General features: G+C 44.1%; 1 protein-coding gene across 1 annotated transcript in view; it reads right to left on the reverse strand.

The window, feature by feature from the left end:
• The window catches only part of LOC102409250 (guanine nucleotide-binding protein G(q) subunit alpha), a 318,910-nt gene extending 308,646 nt beyond the window's left edge, over positions 1-10,264 (reverse strand). Inside the window, exon 1 of the mRNA XM_006074411.4 lies at positions 9,993-10,264. Within this exon, the coding sequence (XP_006074473.1) occupies positions 9,993-10,128 (136 nt within the window). The 5' untranslated portion in view covers positions 10,129-10,264. The remainder of the gene's footprint in view (positions 1-9,992) is intronic.
• Positions 10,265-11,086: the final 822 nt, after the last annotated feature.

Consider the following 11,086-nt stretch of genomic DNA (forward strand, 5'->3'; position numbering starts at 1 on the left):
GGGTCTGGGCTCTTGTAACAATGTTTCTCCAAAGCTAGGATTTGAGTCCAGGTGTTCCTTCTTCGGTCACAGAGCCCTTTCTTCAGATTGCAGACAAAGTAGACAAAGGACACAGGAAGTTTCTCTGATCATGGTCATGACAATTATGTGCAGTTCAGAGGCCACAGAAATATGTGTGTGTGTGTGTGTGTGTGTGTATACACACATACAAATACATTTTTAAAAAATATGAAATGTCTTACTTCATAGTACGAATGTGTCAACCCTTATCTATTCTTCTGGTTTCAATGAAAGCCCCAAGGAAAAAACAGACACCATAATGGAAGAAGAAAAGGACACAGGTGGTCGGTCCATCCAAGGGTTAACTCTAAATCTTTCCTAGAAAGCCCTAGAAAAAGGACCCACTGGTTCCAAATACAAAGCATCCCCCAATGTGCTCCATTAAGGTGTGTGAGGCACTCCCAGCGCTCAGGGTCAAAAAGGCAACCTGCCGTCACTGAAAAATGGCAGAAATGCACTTGGGCAGCAGAGATTCCTTGCAAGCAAATGAAAGGCATTACTTAAACGTCAGTGGAGAAGGAGAAGGAGGAGGAGGAGTGAGTCCAAGATAGCTGCCTAAGAGTATCTAAGAAAACACACACAGGCCTGAGTAGGGCTGCTCAGGAGCACTGAGCCTCCGTGTCTCCTAGGATGTCACCCTTCCTACAGGAAGCAAGAGACCCATGCTGATATGACAGGAGGCTTTTGATACCACTCCCTGAGAAGGCAGTGAAACTATCAGCAGTGTGCCAGGCAGCACGAGAGCAGCTCCAGGCAGACTCGCTAACGCCGCCTCACAGCTCTGGCCCAGAACTCTCCAAGCCGTCTGTGCCTGCCTGTGGAGAAGAGAGAGGAGAGTGAGAGTGCCCAGGGGGAGTCCACCTGACCTGGCTATGCCTCCCATGGTGGCTGATCACTCCTGGGAGGCGGAGTCTCAGGTGCCTTGTCCAGGGGTAAGAGAGGGGCTGCAAAGTGGCTGAGATGCCAAAGCTCCAGAGGGCAAGCAAAGAAAACTTCCAAGTTCAAACAGCCCTTAGATATGGTCCAATCTCTGCACTCTGTGGGTTTCTATAGAAACAGTAAAGGAACAAAGGAACAAAACACCCTTGGGTTAGTTCAGAGTGGTAGGGTAGGAGTTCTCGATGGCCTTTCAGTTACGGGCTTTAGAAAAGATACTCGTGACTACAGCAACGTGCAGAGCCATAGGAGTATTTCATGGTTTGCTCAAATAAACTCTTACAAAGCCAGGGTGCCATTGTTTTTGCATTATTTACTGGTATTCAACAAGAGTCAGAGAGAAAAGAGAGTTAAACTCTTAACAAGTACCTCAGCATTCTTTTAAGGGCAAACCAGGAACAAGAATTAAAGTCATCCTATATTATTAGAACAAGTCAAAGGAAATGGGTCAGCTCTTTAGGACAAGAGGAAAATTGCATTTGCCATCTGCAGAAAGAACCTATAATATAACGAACGAGCTCTGAAAAGTGTAGATCTTAAAATATCAGTTCACATGGCAAGAAAATTTCATTGCATCTCTACCTTAAAAAATAAATAAAACCAAAAAACCTACTCAGACTGAATGGGTATAATGAAAGCAAAGGCTGCTGCTCAAGCCACTGTCCCTATGGGGAAAGAAACACAGAAAGAGATGTTTTAAAGCTCTCAAGTAAGTGAGGTGAAGACATTCAAATCAACAAATGCAGAAGATGCACTATTACCCAACAGAGGACCCCAGCTCCTTCTCCCCTTCTAGCACACGCACTGCATCCTATTTTGAAACCGGGTGGCCTGTGATAGATGATCCAGCTTGGGATCGCTAGCTTTCTGTTGGTAACCACGCACCAATCTCAAGTTCCCGCCCTCTGGAAATGGAAGGAGAATTTTACATTTTGTTTGATAACGGCTTTTGTTTTGCAGACCACAGCGTTGCTGCAGAAAGTTAATCATCTCCCAGAAGCATATTCACAAGTGTCTTTTAATGCATTAAAGCACCCAACTTCCCCTCTCACCAGCTCACAGCCACATGATGTTTAAAAGAAGCACCAACTTGGAAGTTCCCTAAATCTTAAAGAAATGCACCCACCAGAGAATCTAAGGAATCCCTCCTTGCATTTGGTTAAGGACACTGCGATTAGAGTAAATGGGTGGGTGGGATACCATGGAAGGGTCTTTCGGGGGGCCTGCAGCAAAAAGCTGGAAGACTGAGTAATGGGTGGATGAGACTGCTTCATTTCTCTCTAGAAACAACTGCTCAGCAGCAGTCACCAGGAAATACATGGAAAAAGCCACCAATCACCCCACCACCTCTTCACCAGATAGAAATGTAAAAGACATAAAGTAAAAATGAAAACCATGAAAAAAAAATTCTTTAAAACCATAAAAGAAGCAAAAGAAAAACGGTCCTTCAAGTATTTACTAAGTGATGATGATTGAAAAAAAAAAAGGGGGGGGTGTCAAATTTTGGAAAGAGGCAATTAATTCATGATTTCAGTTCTCCAAAGGGGGAAAAAACATGAGGCTATCTCTCAGAAATATACATGAACATGTTTCTAAACATCACTATCTACTTCCTGCAACAGAGACAAAAAGTCTAACTATTTTTCTTTAATTTGTGGATCAATTATTGTTCCCTTCTGTGAGGTTTCAGAAATATAATAGCATTAAAAACATTCTGGTTCTGACCACACCACAATCCATCACACACTTCCTTGAAAAAACTATTTTGTTTTCAAAGCAGTCAAACCACTCACAATCCAAAATTAATCCTGTAATAAAGGTGTGTAGAATCTTCAAATTTCAAAGGACCTGTGTAACAGTTTTCCATTCAAATTGCTGGATAAACTACGATCGACTTTTCAACCTGCAACAATTATGAAAATGTTCAACTGAATCATTTGCCTAAGAAAATGAATGAGAAGCAGGCATAGAGACAAAAATGACTTTGCTTTTAAAACAGAAATTCTTTTACCATGCCCCAAGTGGCCCACAAAAGGACAAAGAGGTGTGGTAAATGGAGAACAAATCAATGATACCCATTAGAAGAAAGCAAGATGTTTAAATTCACTCCCTCCAATTGCTCTCTGCTTGCTTCTGGGAACCCAGCTGCCCACCCTGCCCCCATCATCCTACATCCACAAGTTCCCAGATACTGAGTCCCCAGTTATACCAGAATGACTGTAAACTGAGCAAGAGAAAGCGCTTCGCAGAGTTACCAAGAAACAAGGGCCACTATCTTTGTCCTCATGTAGCTTCCCTGGTGGCTTAGATGTTAAAGGACCTGGCTGCAACACAGGAGACCAGGTTAGATCCCTGGGTCGGGAAGATCCCGAGGAAGGAAATGGCTGTCCACTCCAGTATTCTTGCCTGGAGAATTCCATGGACAGAGGAGCTACATGAGTAGCCCCATGGACTGGGGCTACAGTTCATGGGGTCACAAAGAGTCGGACACAACTGAGCAACTAACAAACACATACAGCTTCCACTTGAGTTAGAAACACAGGGCAAATGGTCACTAACAGTTTCTCACAGTTAAAGGCAAAAAAAAAAAAAGATACACCGGCTCCGAGGAAATACTATATATCACTAAGGAGTTCAAATTCTCAAGACCATCTGCTTCCCCAGTTGTGTAATCCCCGGGAAGCTTCTAGAATGGCCTTCAGATTATTTTGTCTTTTTCTTTGTATTAAGAGCCAATCAAAAAGCCAGCCCCAGGAAGGATAACACCCAGAAGGACATGTCAGGCTGAGGGCGTCAACTGTAAAACAACAAGAACTGTGAAAATTGCTTGTAGTCTTTCCTGCCGGCAAATAAGAAACAAGGGTGTGTCTCACACAGCACATTATTTTATACACAGTAGGTGCTCTAATATCTGTTCATTTGACCAACATTCCGTATGCAACTGTTCTTTCTTATGGTACATCTGGTTTAAAAAAAAAGAAATTTTAGAGGAAATGTTTGTTTTCCCAAAACTGGCAAGTGTTTGTTAAATAAATGAATTTGAAGATCCTGATAACTCTATTTTAAAATAATACTAATTTTGTTCTTCAAAGTGAAATGTTAGGCTCTTAACAAAATATTCTGCACTGATTTCAGAAATTATGGCTAGGTATAAAGGTCAACCCCAGAGCTATTTAGCAAATTCAGTCTTTGGTTCTCAACACTGATATGGATGTTTATTTTGTTTATAAAGCCCAGATTCATGACGACCTAAGATTTATGAACCCATTTATGACAGAATATTTAGGTCCTTTTTTTCCTTTTTATTACATGGCAGATAAGAAATCAGACAGGTTCTTTACATATCAGTAAGGAAACAAATCATAGGTGATTTTCAAACAACTGCCTATAATTTTATTAGTAACAGCTGTTCACACAAAATAATGTTTGGGTCTGAGAATAGCTCTTTCTTTAATGGTACTCCATCCGGCAGAACAAGAAAACACTCACTGTTTACTGTAGTCACTTAGTGCCACAGATTTAATTATCAACAATCACACATTTTTCCTTCTATTACTATTTCACACTTCCCTAGGATTAATTCTGCAGAGATCATAACATTGCTTTAAAGCCATTATAAAAGTTTCCCTTTGAAAAGTCACTGCCCTCCCCCTTCAACCAGAAAACGAGACTTAAAATTTGTTGTTACAAATACTTGCATTTCCCTCAACCCAAAACAGAGAGTCTGGAGAAAACAGATTCTCTCCACCTTCTCAGGGAGAAAGCAATCCTAACCTTCTTAAAATGGCTTCTCTCTCTTTCAAATGTACCCTTTGAGCTCTCTTATTTTTCCTCTGTAACCCTCAATCCACACTTCCATTAATACCAAAAGAACTAATAACCTCCCCTTAAAGAAAAACTAATATGAATGCTGGAATCAAAATCATGCTTGGCAAATCTTGTTCATTTCTTTTCAAGTATAAGTTTGCCTGGAGCATGAAGAAAAATGTGTTCCTTTTTACTGCTAAGTTTAGCATAGCACGCAGCCTCACAACTGCAAAAGCTGTTTAAGGTCCTTAAAAATTCATCTGTAATAAAAATCATAACTTTATTTAATAGGCATCTCTGAAAACTGAACATAAGCCATCTCGTATAAAGTGCAGCTGGGTTGTTTGATTTTTTTAATGAAAAAGAGGCTATAAAATTTATTTGTAACAAAATGGCTACTAAATTATTCTTCTGATTCTCCTTCCTAAGTTTACCTAAAAATATTTGAATAGATATATACTAGATAGCTTCATTGTTCAGTAGGGTTGTAATTTGCCCCCAAATTCCCATATGAAGAAACAATACATTAATACATAAGTACGAGATTGGCAGTTATATGGCAGATCCAGACAATGAACCTACATGGTTCAAAGCAAAAATCTTACTCTGAAGGCTTTGTTATTTGGTCAGAGCTCCAGTTTTGATTTTTATGAGGGAGGCTGCCACTTCACTCTTCGGATACAAACTATAAATACTTTGTTTCCAAAAAAAAAAATAAAATAAGGAAAGAAAAAAAAAGAGGAAATGCATTCAAACAAATCCTGACGTTTAGAAACATATTCAACACTTGGAAACTAAAAGAGTAGCAAAAATAAAATTAGTTGATCTTAAAGCAGCCTCATAATCACCATATTATGGTATTTCCAGGGAGATTCTGTTATTAGGGGGGCTTAGAAGGAAGCTTTCATTCTGCAGTTCTGAGTAGCCATCCTAGACAGCCACTAACCTCTAGGTTAACTTGGGCAATCAACACCCCCATCCTTGCGCCAGTAAACTCTACAGGGGGGTGGGTGGGGTGGGTGTTTTTACCCAGACCTGTATGAATGAACTCTCCACATACGCTAAATTTGTCAGAACACTCCCAACCTTCCAGGTACCTTCCTGCTCTGTAACTGTTCGCTCTTCAGTACAAATGTATATTGCTCAAATTAAAATCATTCTTTCTACAATTCCTAAAAGTTAACCACTGTGGTTCTTCTCATGTAATTATATATAGGCAAATTGTAAAAATCTCTTCAGTCACCACCTGTGCGCTAGAGAACTTAAAAATTCACTCTGCTGAGTGTGTTATGGAGAAAAGTAGATGGCAAAAAGATGAGAAGGTTAAGCTAGCTTCTACACACAAAAAAAGTAACCAAGACATGGTATGATTTCTTTTTTTTTTTCCTTTATACTTTCATATTTTAAACATGATTGTTATCATTCCCAAATGCAACCAGCACAGAACTGTAATACACTGGTTCACTATGCGATAAAACATCTTACATTAACACTTCCTATCCCAAAACTAATTTGTAATCAATTGGCTCAAAGAGTTACACATAGTTATTTTCAAAGGTCATGATTTCCTCTACCCAGAATAAAAACTTTACATTTCTCCATGTCTCTATAATGTCTTCATTGTTTTATGGTCCCAATTTCTATTAGGTTATAAAGAAGCTTACTTATTCAATAAATACTTTCTGAGAGCACTCTATGAGTTAGAGATCGTGCTAGAAGCTGGGATTTTATAGTGTGCAACAGGGAATCTGTCCCTACCCTCCTAATAAGCTTCCAGTCTAGAACAGGAAGAAAATTTTCAACCACATTTGTAATTCAGTTAGAAGAGCAAGAACATATATTCTTTCATCTAAAACTGGACTAAACTTTGCCTCTTCAGTAAGTGGAATCCAATCAATAAAAAAAACAGCAAAATCTTTCTTGCTAAATCTTTCTATTTGATGACTAAGATCTGAAGAGTAAAGAGTTTAAAACATGTAAAAGAAGAACATGTTAAAGGGGAGAAAAAAATGTATCTTTAAGAAGCCGAAATTTTCAGAAAAATATAGTTGACCAGAAGCAGGTATTCAATGGCACTTGTTTTATAAAGACTTAAACACAGATTATATTAAATAGTGACCTATGTACCACCAAAGATATATTTAGTTAATATTTATAAATATTAATTAAAGGAAGTAATGTATATTACATCTAAGAAGTATATAAAAACTTCAGATTAAAATATTCTCATGTATATCTGTGTAGACTACAGTTTTCTTTGAGTTGTCTAAGAAAATAAATACTAACATGAATTCTAAAATACTAAATGAATTCAGAAAATGAATAAAGAAAACAATTCAAAATTTAATATATTTTATAACAGGTTTCTGAGTTCACTTTTTAAAAAATAAGCATCAAAATAAGTACGTATCATAGAATCTGAAACATATTGGCATAATTGCTGGATATGTATCAAGGCAGCCCAAATTTCACTGCCAAGTCATCTAGGCAGGTAACCACTATTTTCTCTTGTTAATTTCTTCACAATATAAAATTAGCTAATTATGTGAACAAGGGTCTCCTGCCAAATACACCCATTTTCCTTAAAATGGCGTCATGCTTTGAACTAAAATTTACTTTGAAAATAATTTTACATTGAATTTCATTTAAATACAATGGTGATCCCTTAATTTAAATAAAGTAGTTAAAAATATTGGTGAATCTTTTGAAGGGCCTCATTTACATGAATGAAGATTCAGTGCACTTATCAAAGCAGCACATCCGGCATCCCTCAAAAGGAACTCCTTCTGATACCTTTCCCTGATTCAAATCAACCATCACTCCTCTTCCAGATTCAAAAATCACGAGCACACACACAAACCTACAGTGAGTATACAGCACTGACTACAAAGTATAGGTACTGCAGTAGTTATGTTACAAAAGCAACATACCCAGAACATGGAGCTGTAGTAAACCTTACGTGATGTCTAGGGATTGGGTTTCTAACAAAAAGTTGTACACTTTTAAAGTGCTAATAAATGTAGGTGCTAAACCGATGTTCTATTTTTCTACCACTTCTAATAGGCCATATCAGGGGGCTGGGGTGAGGCTGTATTAAACCTTAGTCAAAAATCTAATAAGAAGGGGAGAATAAAAGTTCTCCACACTACCACTTCAGTGGTAAAATTGTTTTACTTTAATTTTTGTCCTTATAAAATTATCTCCAAGTTCACTTTTTAAAGCATAATATGTTACTTAAGTCCACAGTATGTAACTAAGTGTCCATCTATGGGTATTTCCCCATGTCCTCCTTCTAGACATTCAAACCTAGGCCCTCAGACAGACAAATTCCCTGAGCTCTAAAATTCAGCTACTAGGAACCCAGGGCTGCCACATTTCAGGCAATGGGGTTGGCCTGAGAGACCTCAAATGCCCTATTCACAGCCAAACAAACAAATAAAGACTCTACACAGGGCAAAAGAAAAAGAAAAACCATCCTCAAGTCTTTCTAAAATACATGCTTTTCCCCTTAATCATGCACTTAAACTCCATTCTTGTCTCCTACCCACTCTAGTTTCTTCTCAATCTTGAGAATTCAGAAAACATTGAACTACACCTTTTCAGCCATGAGATGTAGCTCAAAATGAGAATAAACATAAAAAATAAAAAGATCTTCCTTTTGCAATTGCAGTTTTCCCCTTCCCTGGCTTCATTCCCTAAAGCCCGCCCCTTTTATCCAGGGTTTGCCTTCTGTTCTTTATAAACGTGCACATTTATCTAATCTGGTTTCAAAATGAAGACATTAAGCATGGCATGTGAATTAACCATTTGTAACTATTCGTGATCATTATGTTTTGTTCCTTCTTGTAAACGATCCAGTACATAAGCAGTTCCCTCCCAAAGGCAATTGGTTCCTTGAACCAGGAGACAGAATGCTCAAGATAAGAAGGAAAATGCATGCTTCTCAAATCAGAATTGACAATATTCTCCTCCAGAAATGTCTGAGAAACCTATTTATTACACACGCAAATATCCAGAACACGAGTGCAGACATTTTTCAGGCCTGTTACTGCAAAGCTGTTCTTCCTAACACAATAGCTCAGAGTTATGTCGCGCTGGCCTGAACGTTGATTCTGAACATTCTCCCAGAGATAATAATCAATAAAATTCCTAGTGGAGAAATGGCATTTTCTTGCTAACTTAATGTGAAGGCAGAATAGTGGGTTATTTTTTAGAGATTAAAGGGTCATTTTTTGGTGTTCACTTCCCGTTTTCCTTCTAGCCCAGATTCCAAAGATATTAAATGCTGTCCGTTTTAAACAAAAGGTTTCTATTTGTTCCCATTGCCAGTAATTGAGAGGCTGTACTGGCAACTATTGTGAATTCAAGCCTACATCTGGGTTGCCACATTAAACAAAAGATACCCATCGCTGTCAACAACCACACAGCACAACCCTCCCGTATCCCTCATCTTTATCTGGAAGGGATGGTGGAGACAAGAAACACGCCTGTCACCATTAAGAAACTCTTCTGGGTCCCTCCTTTCGGTGGTCTGGTGGCTAGAAAACAGCACTCGTGTGACACATATATATGCTCACCTCCCCGCTCCCGGAATATGTTAGCCCCCTTTCTTCAGAGAGCCAACCACTCGGCTCCCTCATCATCACTCCTTGGAGAATCCAGTCGCGAGTCTGTCCACCGTTCCACCATTCGCTCCCGACCCCTAAAAGCACTGATAAAAGATGCACACAGGCCACCCCACCGCACGCCCTGGCTCCGCTTGACACCTAAGGCCACACGCACACACAGTTCTCCGCTCCACCACCCCACCGGGCGCCGCGGCCACGACACTGGAAGTTCAACCCTCCTGCCCACCTTCCCACCCGCGCTTCTCCCCGAAGCGATTTGCCATTCAGCAGATGCACAGCAGACAAACGCGCACCCCGAGTGCACAACCCTCAGGGCTACCGAAAGGGACAAGCCGAGGCCCGGGGCAGAGCAGCCGCGACCCCTCTGCGCGTGCCTGTGTCTGCACGCGCGCGCGCGCCCTTCGGGGTGCGGGTAGTGGCCGGGACCGCGCCCGGGGAGGGCTGGGGCAAGCCGCCCGCGCCCGGGGGCCGGGGCCACAGTACGGGGACTGGGGGTGGTGGGCGGGGGGGCGCAGAGGTCCGGCGGGAGGGCCCGCTGCGTACGGCCACGGCGGTACTCACCGAGCAGCAGCAGCTTGAGCTCCCGCCGGGCGTCCCTCTTGTCCCTGCGGAGCTGCCGCTCAATCTCGTCGTTGATCCGCCGGGCTTCCTTGGCCTCCTCGCTCAGGCAGCACGCCATGATGGACTCCAGAGTCATTCTTTCAAAGTGCCTCGCTGCAGCCCCGCCGGCACCCCCTGCTCACACGCGCGCACACACACCCTCCCGCCCTCGCTCCCCCGAGGCAGCGGTGGCCGCCGAGCCCCCGCCGCCCGGGCGCGCGTCCGGGACGAGCTCGGGGAACCGCCGCGGGGACCGCGGCCAGGGCCGGGGCCACCAGGTGGGCCGGGGGTGCGGCGGCTGGTGGTGGCTCGGGCTGCCGGGAGGAGCGAGGCCGGCGCGGGAGGCGGCCGCGGGCGCTGGCTCGGGGGGCGCGCTAGGGAAGGCCGCCGCGCCCGGCCTCGCTCAGACGCCCGCGCCTCCTTCCCCGGGAACAGGCGGCCCGCCTGGCCCCCCGCGCCGCCGCCGCCGCCGCCGCCGCCGAGGCTCCCCTAAGCCGTGCGCCCGGCGGCGAGAGCACATCCACCGGGGCGTCCCCGCAGCGAGCGGTCGCCGACGGCTCCCCGCGCCTGGCGCGCCGGCTCCTAGCTGCCGCCTGACACGGCTCCCGGGCGCCCTCGGCCCTGCCCGCGCCCACCGCCCGGCTCGCGCGCAAACCCGGCTCGCCGGCCCGCCCGCCCGGCCGTCGCGCGCTCCTCCGCCTCCGCCAGACGCCCACCCCCGGCCCCGATTGCCAGGCGCAGAGCGGCTGCTCAGTGCTCGCCCTCCCCCTCGCCACACACACACATTTTCTTCTTTCTCTGAACTGGAGCACAGATCCGGGAGGGAGGCGGCGGCGGCAGAGGGAGGAGGTGGAGGGAGGGGACGGGCGCGGGAGGAGGGGAGCGGGAGGCGGTGCCGCCCGGCCCCTCCTGGAAGGCTTTCCTGGGCTCGCAGCCGCCGCGGCGCGCCTCCCAGTGCGGCTTTCGCTTCGCTCGCGCCGCTCCCTGGCTGAGCCGGCCCCCTCGGGCTCTGCGGGCGCCTCCCCCTCCCGCGCCCTCGGTCGGGCCCGCGGGCT

Source organism: Bubalus bubalis, chromosome 3 (assembly GCF_019923935.1).
Source record: "Bubalus bubalis isolate 160015118507 breed Murrah chromosome 3, NDDB_SH_1, whole genome shotgun sequence".
NCBI lineage: Eukaryota > Metazoa > Chordata > Mammalia > Artiodactyla > Bovidae > Bubalus > Bubalus bubalis.